The sequence below is a fragment of the Gastrolobium bilobum genome, unplaced genomic scaffold (assembly GCF_033153095.1).
Source record: "Gastrolobium bilobum isolate Gb01-03AN ecotype WA unplaced genomic scaffold, APGP_CSIRO_Gbil_v1 utg5452, whole genome shotgun sequence".
NCBI lineage: Eukaryota > Viridiplantae > Streptophyta > Magnoliopsida > Fabales > Fabaceae > Gastrolobium > Gastrolobium bilobum.
In genome coordinates, this window is record NW_026895358.1 from 51,553 (window position 1) to 65,510 (window position 13,958).

The 13,958-nt window shown below is 34.2% G+C and overlaps 1 protein-coding gene across 1 annotated transcript; it reads right to left on the minus strand.

Annotated features, from left to right (window-relative positions):
- Positions 1 to 3,922: 3,922 nt before the first annotated feature.
- LOC133307045 (COP9 signalosome complex subunit 3) lies at positions 3,923 to 9,638 on the minus strand. Its single transcript, XM_061507465.1, has 11 exons — positions 9,262 to 9,638; positions 8,907 to 9,022; positions 8,374 to 8,620; positions 6,704 to 6,761; positions 6,502 to 6,591; positions 6,193 to 6,258; positions 5,294 to 5,383; positions 4,955 to 5,113; positions 4,751 to 4,872; positions 4,363 to 4,435; positions 3,923 to 4,280 (listed from the first exon to the last, which is right to left on the minus strand). Exons 1-11 carry the CDS (start codon positions 9,444 to 9,446, stop codon positions 4,215 to 4,217), a joined length of 1,272 nt encoding a protein of 423 aa, XP_061363449.1. The 5' UTR covers positions 9,447 to 9,638; the 3' UTR covers positions 3,923 to 4,214.
- Positions 9,639 to 13,958: the final 4,320 nt, after the last annotated feature.

Genomic DNA, 13,958 nt, shown 5'->3' on the forward strand with positions numbered 1-13,958 from the left:
ACATCATTTTGAGAGTGAATATATATAACATATTCACACTTTTAAAAATATTAAAGCCATAAAAGAAACGATTTATCATATTGAATATTCTCCTTATGAAGAGAAACCATAAGTTCGAGATTTGAAGTCACCTTTCTCCTCCTCGTGCTTCTTGCTGACGGTGACGACAATGTATCGTCGTGCTATAGGTTTATAAATGCTCCCATATGTGAAATGTGGCATTTCAATATATAATTTCCAAAATCGAGTCATGTGAATCGTTATCCCCACTTTCATTGCTTGTTCTTGTATACCGTGTTGTTTTTCTTTCGGGAAAAGTGTCTACCATTTAAAAGTACACAATTTACATTTTTTCACTCTCACAAAGACATGGGACCCACACCTTTATTTTTTTTTGTCAACTCTTTCTCCTCCTTAATCTATCTCTTTCTCTCTCTTAAAATGATACAACTTTACATCCTTTAAAATTATACACACTTTTCCCTTTTCTTTTTGGCGAAATTAGTCATTATTTATTTGTTCCCATTTTCCAATATTTTATCTTAAAAAAATGTGAAAGGTCTCCCATGACTTATCACTTACAAATTAAAATCTAAAGGCTTAACAATTAATACTTAGCTGAAGTTATATTCCTCAAAAATAAGAAAGGGCCTCATCTCACTAATAAATTTCAAATTTTAATAAATCTTAATAAAAACTACCGCCTCAAAAATTTTAAATTTTAATAAATCTAAGCAATAACTCGAATTACCTGATAAACTTTGAATTTCATTAAATGTTGGCAATAATTCATAAATGTTAAATTTCAATAAATCCCAATAAAAACTGCTATCTCATATATTTTATATTTTAATAAATTTCTATAATAACTATTACCTAATAAATTTTAAATTTCAATAAATTTTTAGCTTATATATTTAGTACACCATTTATATGATAAGTTATTTTTATTGCATTTCTTAATTTTATGATTCGATACAATTTATGCAAAAACCAGCCCAACAAATTCTGTGATTCGATACATAGCCAGCCAAACAATTCAGAATTTGGATTGAATAACCTTGAGGTTGTGTTTGGTTCGGGACTTCTACTGAGTATCCCAGCAAAGTGCATGTGGGTAACTGAGTTCTCCACGTTTGGTTGAGGGAAAATCCAAAATTTAGCCATCAAACATGTTTTCCCAGCTATCGATGTTTTAGTGTAAATCAGGGCAATTTTCACTGTTGAAGAAACCCTCTTGGACCATGGTATTATTCAATAATACCGGACAACTTGAAAAGTGGACGAAAAATTTGACAAAGTTACCCCTCATCTCATCCACATTTGAGGAAGAAAATCTCAACCATATACCAAATCCAACTAGCTTGACATATTCGTGCAGGAAAAATCAGAGAGTGTGAAGCATCAAATGAAAAATCCGTGCCCTCCAAAGCAGCAGGTAGTGAAGAATAGACCCGAGAAGAATGAAAAGAAAAGCAAACGTGGAAAGAAAAAGAAAAGCAATGGCAGTCATTAACGTCGGCGACAGACAGGGTTGCCAAACAAAAACGGAGACAAAGACGTTGTGATATTGTCCTTGGGTGAATTATTAGAATGTAATTTCAATAAATATTGAATAAGTTTTTAAAAAATACAGGGTTATTTCAATTGGGGGTTCTTTTGTATTTTGATTAAATTTTTCCATCCATATTTTATCTTCAACCAAATACACATTCAGTAATTTAACTCAATTTTCCTGGTAAAATTTTGCCCAACCAAACAACATTTTTAAACTTTCCTATATAACTCACTTTCCCCTCAGATCCCTAGTAATTACATTTTTCTAGTAAATTTTTTTTTTCTTGAACCAAACACTACCTGAGAGTAATTGGTAAAGGTTTCTTACCATGAGAGTTCAATAAAAGCAACACCTCGTTGTCCATGAGCATATTAGGTATCAATTTATCATGGCCTCGGGATAATTACTTTGATTATCATACAACGAGAATACCTAGAAAATGATTTATTAAAATGAATATTTTCGTAATGGTGGGAGCATTGTTGTCAAAAACTAATCTAAAAACGTAAAAACGCAAAGTAAAAACATGTTAAAACTTAAAACGTAAGTAGAAACAGATAAAAACGTCGTGTAAAAACGTAAAAACGGTAGAACGCAAGTTTTTATGTTTTTTACCGTTTTTACTTAAACTCAATTTTTTTATTTTTTATTTTTAAAAAAACCTATTTTCCATTTTTCTTAAATTCAATTTTCTCTTTTAATGTTTTTGGGCTTATATCTTATATAGTTATGTAACTTATATCTTTTAAATATGAAGTTATTTATTAAATTTTGAGTAATGACTTATGTGGGAAAATATATATATATATATATATATATATATATATATATATATATATATATTTGTATCTTGACCTTAAGTAGTAAAAACTTCGTTTCTACGAATTACATCCGTTTCTACGTAGAAACTCAATTTTGACTACATTGGATGGGAGGGCTATGCTTGTGCATCCAAGATTTCAAGTCACCTAACTCCTCCTCGTTCTTCTTACCTGCAGCAATAATGATGACATTGTTGCCGGCGAGCAAGGTGTCCGGGTTGGATGCATGAACTCCTATGACAAAATACATGGCAGCAACGGAAATGGTTCTTGCAAAGGGGGAGGACAAAGAATGCGGAACAAGAGGATGAGGCGAAGAAGAATAGTGAATTGGAGGGGAGAAGAAGCACTTATATGAAACTAAGAGACACAAACTTCCATATAGTTAAGGAATGGGAAAGTGAGAATCTTTTAGAATGAACATGCTTTGTTTTATTTTAATTTTAATTTTTTTGGAGATATTCCAGTTTGTTTATCACTTCGCGACTAGTCTGATTCGGGACAGATCCCGAAATTAAGACTTTAAACTCCTTCCAAAGACGGTACTGAAAATGATCAAATACATACTCTCACTTCTACATACTCAATTTTCGCGCCAACTGAACTACCATCATTTGATTAAGATGCTTTGTTTTGTTATCTGTGTTTCAGAGAAAAAAGCACGAGAGAAGTGTGCCACTGATTTTTGTTAAGAGAGATATTTTGATTTGGGATTTTGTTTGTTCAACATTGCATTCTTTCACCATTGCTTCCAACATCCTCAACCTTTTATCAACCTCACCAGTCACCACCCTGGTTTTTAACAACCCTCCATTTTGGACGTTAATATAGTTTACATTTCCTCCTCTCAATAGATCTAGCAAGTTAGACCAATTTGGTAGGGACCAAATGACACAGGAAGAAAGTCACATATCATTACTAGGTACTAGCTAAAGAAGAAAAGGATTATAGAAAGGTAGAACCTCCTAAACCCAAAAAAATACCCCATAGCCTATGGCTCCACAAAGATGAATTTCTCTACCCAAGTCAGCATGTTCTTCAAGCCTTTCTCCTTTCTGCCCATTTTTAAATTTTGGGCCTTTGATTTGGACCATTAATCAGCTATCCTTGAATTTCCCCAGCATCCCATTCACTCAAAGAACCAGTCACCATCAATTGCCTAAAAGCTAAAAGGTTGATGGCCTAACTAACAGAATACTTAATGCCGAGACATATGCGAAAATTGACTAGATAGTAGAATAAAGATTCAGAATAACTGCAGCTCTTAATACAATCTTTATTCAATCAAAACAATCAACTAAACTAAGGTTCATAACACCCTTAAATAATCAGAATTATGAAACTGTTCCTACAAAAATAAAAAGATAAAATAAATAAAATTAAAAACTCAATAAAAATATCCCGAAAGCCCAAAAGCTGTCAGGGCTCATGGCTAAACGATGAGCCTTGATCAGAAGGCCAATTCCAAGGACCCAATAAAATTTGAGCCCATTCCGAGATGGTCATCCGAGTTCAATTAATATCAGTAAAATTCCATTCATCTCAACATATTACTGCATTATGCTTGGCCAACTGAGCATGTACAAATGTGCAAAAGATGCATTAAAGTTTGTAAATAGTTGATAAGTAAAGACAAATTCAACAGCCTCCGAGCTAATTCATGACATAACAAGGTCTGAAAATATTTTATAAGCAAAGAAAATTCAACATCCGAAAGAGGTTTGTAATCTCAGATGCTCTCTTCCATTCGGGGGGAAAATAGGGAAAAGGAAAAGGCTTAATGGATCAGATATTCATCAGCACCATATAATCTTTTATGAACAGGTGGCCTAGCCTTAAATGTTGAATTTTGTTGGAACATCAAAGTCGTCAAAGTCATATCTCTGTCTCTCTCTACCGGCCTGAGTACACATACTCTGTGTTAGTTATCAATATTTTATATACAAGTTTACATAACAGGATAAAGCAATTAAACATGCTCACCTTAGACAAGTACAACTGATCACATGAAATTTGTTCATCCATTGCAGTTAGTTTCCTTGATAGTCCCATTATTCTGGACAGTAATTAAGAAAAAAAAAAATGCTTTAGTACAAGAGGAAAGACATAATATTTACACAGATCACTACCAAATTCAACATCAACAGCACCTTTAACCCAAGCTAATTGGGGTAAGTGGTAGATAAACCCAATGATAAACAAGAGGAGAGATCACTACCGAATTAACCATTAAAATTACTAATTAAATAACTGCTTTGGCAGCATATTTTCACTTGAGGCTTTCAGGTGAAACTTACTGATTGTCTTATCAGACAGTACAGGAAAGTCATTGTGTTTAATTTGCTGAACATAAAATATACCAGAAGCATACCTCTGGATTGACGAATCAATATGCTCAATCATCTCACAGGTTTTATATTGTTCAGGATCCTCCAAGAATCTCACCATTCCATCCTTCTGGTTGATCGTTGCATGTATCTCACCATCCTCAATCTGTAGTTGAGGAGTGTGTTATGAGTGGTAAAATATTAACGCTACATGAAAATGACTAAAAATATAGCATTCTGAAGACCACCATTTGTAGCACATGCATTTCAGCTTCCTTGGGGCTATTTAACTGCACCCTGTCAGCTATATCTTGGAGAGAAAGGGTCAAGTATGTCTGGGTCAATCTCTGTATATTCCGCTTATACATGGATGATACAACCTGCTTAACCAGTCCAAGGTTGTTGTCCTGAAACAAAGGAATTCGCACATAAATTATCTGTCAGTCACATAAACAGACAATTTCTGGAAAAGCTTAATGAGTAACCAAAGAACATGACAAACTGGAAGTTAGACACATTGCAGAGTTAGGATTCAAGTGAAAATGCCCGATGCTTCAAATAAAGGATAAGTATGTGAAAGAACCCACAGAATCAAACTTTTCTGCATTTGTCTTGACGTATGCCTCTAATTCTGCAATTTTTCCAGTGCTATAACTATTTGCCAATTCAATGTAAGGCTGATCAAATGGGGGAAAAAATGAAAAAGAGGTTAACAACTTAACATGGCTCAAGTTATAAAACTCCAAAATATATGCTAGGAAAGCATGTCAAATGAAATTCAGCAATGTTCTTCGAAGTAATCAACCAAAATCACTAATAGCAAGTTATGATTTCAAGTTCATACTTCATAGTTCAAGAAAATAATTCCAAATAAGCAAATTTAAAAACAAATCAATTGAGGGAAACCACAAATTGTAGCTAAGATTGGGGGTCCCTGTAGACAGCAACCTAGAAGAGGGAAATAAATACTAAAGCAGGCATATTGTGGTAGGGTTAGGGGCTACTCATTGGAAATGACAGATTTCAAAATCTTTGCAGCTCACTCACAACATATGTTCAGATCACAAGCAAAAATATAATTAAAACAAAAGAAGTTATCTTGTCCATACTCCATTGAAAACTTAAGTCTCAACTAAATCAGCTGCCATTGCCTTTAAGAGAGAGAGAGAGAGAGAGAGAGAGAGAGAGAGAGGGAAGGGAGGGGGGAGCTGTTATTGCCTAATACAAAAGTCAGAGAACCCATGCAACCAAGAAAGTAAGCTAGCAACAACAGACACATTAAAGTTGGAGACAATAAATTAAAAGGAAAAAAATTCACAGAGCGACAGAGCATCATTTTCCTTAAAGGAATCAATGGGCTCCTTGCAAAGCATAATTTAACATGCTCAAGATATCTTACAAAAGTAAGAGCATCAATGTAAATATTTTGCGCAAAAAGGTCAAAGGCTTCCCATCTTTTCTAACCTCAACTGAATTTAAGTCATACCTGACAAAAGTTCTTTAGGTTCCTTTGAGCAACTGAAGAAGAATACTTAGGAAGACTGGTAGAGAACTGCCACCAAAAATATGGCAGGTCAGCTGATTAACTACAAAGAGGGGACCTCATATAAAATAAGAGCTAAATTGGTCAAAATGAGAAAAATAAAAATCCCATAGACAAAGTGTTAGTCTTCTGGCAATAAAGATGATATTTTGAATTTGATTCTTTTCAATATTATATAAGAGCAAAATTTTGATTTAATACCTTCATTAAGCCATGTCACATACAGAGACAAGAAAGAATGTTAACGCTTACCTGCCCATGACGAATGAGAGAAACCAATACATACTTTTTGTAAGCTTCAACAGCTACAGCATTTATGGTAGACATGGGAGCAGATACAACCTGGAAAATATAACCAATAAGCTATTAAAAATATTGCTGAACCAAAGGTTGCTATTAGAACAAAGAACAAACCATGACCAATGCAAGTTGCAGCTGTAGGTAGATTACTTACATTATGCAGAAGGTCCAATGCATTCTGAAAGCGCTTCATCCCAATGCATATCATGCCTCTGTTAGAAAGTAAAAAGTCAGACAAGTATGCAAATTCCTGATTATGAACTCATGACTAGAAGCATAATCTAAATCACTAAATGTTGACGTGAGTATTCAAAGTACTCATTAATCCGATCCATGTGTATTTCAATTTAATTACGATCGAGATTAGATAAGAGATAATTTCACTTATCATATCCCATTGCAATTGAATAATATGGTCAAGATTAGATAAGAGAATAATTTCACTTATCATATCCCATTGCATTTGAATACTCATGCATTTGCAGGGAAGTACAAATTCTAGAAGATAGGGATGCAATGGAAGTCAATGCACATGTTGATCATTGGGTTACTTAACTATCTGCTTTTCACATTGAACGGATGTTACTGAGCTTGGTCAAAGGAAACCAGGAATAAGAGGAATGGATCAATGTTTTTCATCCTTCATGCTTTTTGGGGGTCAATTCCAAAATTATCTAGCTAAAAAACTAATCTTCTATGAAAAATTAGGAGTGAACAGTCACAATTGGATTTCCATGAACCATCAAGATTAAAATAAAATCATGTGGCCATTTAAATGACCATGCGATTTTATGCGGCCCCAATTGACCATTATTTAATCTTCACACCCACACCCACACCCACACCCACACCCACACCCACACCCACACCCACACGGACATTCTAGGGATATATAGACATCAGTCAACTGTTGTAAATCAAGGTCATTCTTCCACCATTGAATAACTTTTTATACATTAAAGACATTGCAAAATTCTTTGTTGCATTGAAAATTTGTATCATGCAGATCATGCTCATAAAGTATCATGTAAATCCACATTACTGTCTATTCCTTCTATATAACAAAATTACTATATATATATAGTTATCAAATGCGGATTGCGGCATGTTGCGGCCAACCCTGAAAAACGCTATAGCGTTATAGCGGGTTGCGGCTGCGGAAATAGCGGAATAGATATATGACAGAAATAATGACAAAAGGAAACATTTTTTAAAGGCAGAGATAGCAAAAGTGACAGAGAGACGCGGATAGACTAAAAAACCCTTAAAAAAATTTTGTTACACATTTAAATTTAGGACAAAATTGACATTTTTCCTTATGACAGCAATATGGCCGCAAATGCGATCGCAATGGCCACTATTGCGTTCTGGTGCGGCACGACGCGGTTTCTTGCGGAGAGGCACAGCAACGCCCATACGGAGCGGCTTGCGGCGCAATTAACTACTATATATATATATATATATATATATATCCTGCTGATCATTTACATAGCACTTTAAATTAAGAGTGGTTTCATTATTACCTTCCATCCCCTTTCACTTCCTTTTGATTTCTTCCCCTCCCAACTACCAAGTGCCAAACACACTCTAAAGTGAAATGACATGCGAAAGTTCCACAAAGCATACCACTGATGTAAAAAAACAGAACACTATCTATGTCTAATTGAGATAAAAACAAGTCCAAGAAAATATTACCCATGTTGAAGCAAACACAATATATTCCATAAACTAAAATGCAACACTGAAATATGGACAAATTCCCAGATATGTCCCACCCCCAGCCCTTTTTCAAATAGTAAGAAAGAAAGGAAGAAAGCAACGCACCCATAATAACAGTAGAGAAAAAGGTCTCTCGGTTGGTCTACTTCGAAAATGTCATCGTCCAATATGGATAGACCAGTTTTGTAGCACTTTGCCAACAAGCAAAGCAGAAGAAACTCTGCATGTAGGGGAGTCAAGTGTTCTTTAGAGACTTGAAGTTTCCGAAGAGCAGTCAACAAAGGAGCCACACCCCGAATGGGAGCATCCAGCAGCATCACTTGGTCCTTCAACCTCTTACATACAGATATAACTACAACAATCCAACAACAACAAAACAAAAAAATTACGCAAAGGAAAACCCCAAAATAACAACACCACCAAATTGAAATCTCCAGCCTGTCCCTATCAAGAAATTTTGTAGTACTCCTATAATATATCGAAAACTCAGTATTACACCGACTTAAATTATAACACATGGACATTCATTAGCTTATGATGCCATATAAGACATTCCACATGAAAAAAAAAATGATCTATGCATTATAACTTAAGGAGATTTGAATCAAAATTTTCAAAACAAGGGCAAAAGGGAGTACATTTATCAGGCGCCCACCGAATCTGCTCGGCATTGCAAGCAGCAATAAATTTGTTAATGATCGGAACTACTGTCTCAGCTTGCTGTTTCGAAACGTAACTAGCCGTGGACGCTTCTCTGTAATCACAAATGCATGCACCCAATTAGAAAACAAACAAACTTTTCAACAGCAAATAAAAAGGACACACAATAACATGATTCAAATCCAACATAAACAACCAACAACCAAAGCAATAAGTAACATTCTTAGGGTTCCAATAACTAGGGTTTTAAGCATCAATAACACATAGTTGAGTTCTAACAAATTAACTAACGCTGAAAATTTAATATTAATCCAAAAGGGTAGACAAATATACAGGATATAGAGAAAACCGAGAGAGTGGATTGAGGGGTCAAGCTGGGAGAGAAGGGGGGGCAACCGAGTCGACTCAGTGCGGAGCGAGTCATCGTTTTGCTTCAATATGATGGAAAGACGAGCGATGTCGCTGGCGGTGCTTGATAGCCCTTGGATTTGGGCAACCACTGCTTCCAGAGGGTCCATGTGATGGCAACTCGACTCGCTGACTCGTTCCCACAAAGATTCTGACTCAGTGCAGGGTTAATTGCAAACACACTACAGGGACACACAACGCAACCTCTTCCTTTTATTTTCTCTCCGTTGCTCTCAGAGTTTAGAAAAAAAAATTCAGACTATGCTTACGTTACATCTTTTACTAAGTAGTGTCTTTTGTGTTTGGGGATGAAGGACGGTGGAATGGAATTCAGTGAAAGAATAAAATTTATTCTTCTATAATTGTTTGAATATAATAAATTCAATTTTTTCAAATTTTTTTTTTTTAAAAGTAGATAAAATGCTAGAGATAATAGGAATAAATAAATTGATTCTATTATGTTCTATGAAAATAATAAATTTTATCTCCTATACATATAAAAATGTGTAGGACTCGTATTTTTTTTTCTCTCTCTTTATTAGTCTGATATATTTTTATATGTGTATAGGAGATAAAATTATTTCCTACAATATAAAAAATATTAATCTCATATTCTATTTCATATTTTAAGCTTGGAGAGAACAAAAATAGAAGTATGTGACAGAATGTAATCATGAGTGTTTAGTCCGATAAGATGGACTAATGGATTAATATGCAAACCCACGAGCAATTGGTTTGGGAACAAGGTCTATGAATGCAATGTGGTGGTTTCTATCGTGTGTACAAAAAAGATAGGGTGGCGAGGTGTTCATTTGCAAAGTGCTTAAGTGCTCTAAGGACTGCAAACCACCACATTGCATTCATAGACCTTGTTCCCACATTGCATTCTAGAAGGTGTGAGGTGGCACAAGTGATTCTACAATTGTGTGTGTATGTGTGTGTGTGCTAAAAAGTGGGGATAATTCGTTGAAATAGTGGAAGATGGTTATTTAGAGAAAGAGAAAGAAAAGATATATTTTGTGATATGAAAATTTTATCCTGCAAGGAGAGTGAGGAATGAGCCGAACAAGGGATTTGATCAAAACAAAATGGAATTCAATATAATTTATTACATTCTATTCCAATCTAACATATTTTAAGCAATCCAAATAATAACTAATATCATTCTATTTCATTTCATTCAATTTCATCTAGTCAAACACTAAGTGTAATTTATAGTGTAGCATTGTGCTAAGATTTTAAAAGTCATTTGTTACAAAGTGCTCCTTCAAAACAAATGATATAGATGTATGAGTATTTACAAAATGGCATATCTAGTCATTGTTTATCTTGAAGAGTTACACAAACTTAATCACTTAAGCATATGTGCAAAAGATTAAAAAAATAAAATAATGAAACTTAACTTCTCAATTTTTTTGTTTCGACAATCAAAGTGGGGACCAGGAACTCAATAGCATCATTACTAGAGACTTAATAGAAAAGACAATTGTGAGCTAGTATAATGAATAACTAATGCAACAACAAAAGGTAAAGGTAACACTTTATTCTGTAACAAAGTCACCACCTTTCACCAACAAGTACATAACTAGAAAAGGTGGAGAGCAAAATTTAGACTCTTGTTATAAAAGTTCTAAGTCACGATTCAAAAACACTATGAGGTACTACCTTGTGCCTATCCTTCACCTCATTGAAAACTATGCATTCTATAGTTATCAAGCTTTCCAAGAATCCACTCAATGGAGATGTTAAACAAATACGCTATAATAAAAGAACACAAGGTTTTACGAGGTTCGATATAGTGCATATGTCCTTCGATAAACTAGCTTGCTATTCTATTTTGGTTACCACTATGTCTATTACAATATCCCAAAAGCGTAATTATACACAATGAGGATACCAATGCAAGAAACAACATAAATCCCAATAAGGAAAATAATCTCACACCACTAATTTAGCAATATATGCTTATTTACAAATTTGATTCCACCATATCAAGATTCTTCCTAATCGTTTTAATTTGTGACTATTTACAGCTCTGATTACACCAAATTAGGATCATCCACAAATCATCCTAATTTGTTAATCATGCTAACATTCTCCCTTCAGTTGGTACATAGATAGATATCTTGGATACCTAACTTGTAAAGTGAGTTATAAAAATTCTTACTCGACACAACCCTAGTCAAAATATCCACCACCCGATCCTCAAACTTAATGATAGGAATCCAAATTATCCTCGTACAATAATCACTTTATCTCGTACAATGATAATTCCATCTTACATATTGTACTTGGCCTAGACAAAGACCTGTAGTCTGGTGGAATATCCATGCAGATTTCTTATTCAATGTCAGTGTGAATATGTTTTCAACATCAATTTCATGTAATGACCAATCTAAGTTCACGACAAGGGATAGCAAGACCCAAATAGTGTTGAGCTTTGTAACATGGGAGAAAATATCCCGATAGTCTACCCCATATGTTTGTGAGTAACCTTCACCACCAGTCGCACCTTATATCTCTCAATAAATTTCACTGCCTTATATTTCACTCTAAACACCCATTTATGTCCCACTATTTTCTTCCCTTAAAGTAATTTCACTAGTTTCCAAGTCTTATTCTTTTTCAGTGCCTCCATATCTCCCTTCAAGGCTTGAACCCACCTCGGGTCTCCTAGAGCATCTAGTACTCTATTAGTATTGCAAACAAAAGACATATTCAACAAAAATACCTTTGGTTGTTCTGATAACCTATTGCCAACATAAAATTTACAATAAGATATCTCGACCACTTCTCTTCATTCTTTAATAAGTATTGATTCAAAGGCTTACTTAGAAAAAAATAAAATTCAATTACAGTGGGAGAAATTACCTTATGGATATCCTCAAAGATAAACTAAACCCTGGCTATTGAAAGAGAGGGAATTGTTCATGTATTACTAATTCTCACAAGATCTACACAATATGATCTTCCTCAACTAACGTTTCTTGTGGCTTAGGAACTTTTCGCTTAGGAATTGGTATCATCAAATCATATTTGATATATGGTGTTATCCATCCAACTTTAGTACTAACTTTATTCACTAATACTGGACCAATCGGTTTCCACCAATTCTCTCTTTCTCCATGTGTTTCTTTGTAAGAGGAAGAATTAGAATTGGGATACAAGTTTTCAGATTCAATGAAGGTGACATTCCTTATGACATATGTCTCATTAGTAGATATATTGAAGCAATGATAACCTTTCTAATGTGGACCATAGTCGTAGAAGATGAACCAGATAATAAAATGATCAAGTTTGGATCATTGGCGATTTGAAATGTAAATGTAGGTAACACAACCAAACACCCAAGAATGAATGATTAAAATTGATGGAAAATGGACATAATCAGAAAACACTTACAAGGGTGTTTTGAAGTCTCAACACTTTTAAAGGCATTATGTTCAAAAATGGATGATTTAGTAACTACATTGTCCCAAAATCATTTTGGACTATTGCCCTCAAAGTGAAGAATGTGTATCAGTTCTATAATATTTCTATTTTTCCTTTCACCCATTCCATTCTATTATGGTGTTCTTGAACAAAATGTCCAATGAATCAAATAATGCTCTTAAAAATATTCTATAAGGGTATGGTTGGTAAACCTTTAATCATTATATCAAAGACCAACGATGTCCCTTCAAATTAGGTTTGAATCATAGTGAGAAATATCTAAAACCATTATCACATGGACCAAACATGGACACTTTTTTGTAGCCATAAATGTATGCTCTCAATTAGAAAAAGTAAATAAATAAATAACCTCCTTCAATAAAAAAAAAGCACAAAAGCAAGATTCAAATTCAAAATAGACAACCATCTAAGAAATAAATGATTATTAGGGTCCAAGAAATAGGGTTTTAAGGATTAAAAAATAACCACAAAATTAGGGATTTAAATAACACAAGTTTAGTTCTAAGAAATTAATTGTTGTTGAATTTTACAAATGATTTTAATTTTTTTCTAGATGGAAATTTTTAATAAAACTAATGAAGGAAAGGTAGACATACATGATATAAAGAAAACCGAAAGAATGGAGGGAAGGGTCAAGCTGGGCGAGAAGGGAAGACAAGTGAGTGGAGTCTATGCAGAGCTTGTCATTGGCCTGCTTCAAGATGCTACGAAGGTAAGCAACGTCGTCGGTGGTACTCGAAAACCCTTGGATCTGAGCAACCAGAGCTTCTAGAGGGTCCATGTGGTGTGATGCAGCTCGACTCACTCTTGTTCCCACCACAATTCCAACTAAACATAGGGCAACCACAAACAAAGTATACGGACACACAACCACTCCCTTTTATCTCTCGTGTCCCTAGGGTTTAGAACTTCAAACCAGGCTTACGTTACATCTTTTATCACGAAGTGGTTTTTATATTTAAATAATTAATGAATGGGGAATGAAGGAGTATGGAATGGAGTGGAACTTAGTTCGGAATGCAATTAAATAAATTTATATTTAAATATAACAGATTAAATTTTTTGTTTTATTAAAAATAAATAATCATAAAGAGATCGATTATAAATAAATTGGTTTTATTCCATTCTATTTTATATCCATAAATTGAATGGAAGAAAAATAAAGGTAT

Excerpts from the sequence above, each read along its gene's own strand:
- LOC133307045 (XM_061507465.1), bottom strand. The coding sequence starts at position 9,446 with ATGGACCCTCTGGAAGCAGTGGTTGCCCAAATCCAAGGGCTATCAAGC. Across the intron at positions 9,023-9,261 it reads CTCGGTTTTCTCTATATCCT|AGAAGCGTCCACGGCTAGTT; the intron begins GTATATTTGTCT and ends TTGTGATTACAG. Across the intron at positions 8,621-8,906 it reads TCGGTGGGCGCCTGATAAAT|TTATATCTGTATGTAAGAGG; the intron begins GTACTCCCTTTT and ends GGATTGTTGTAG.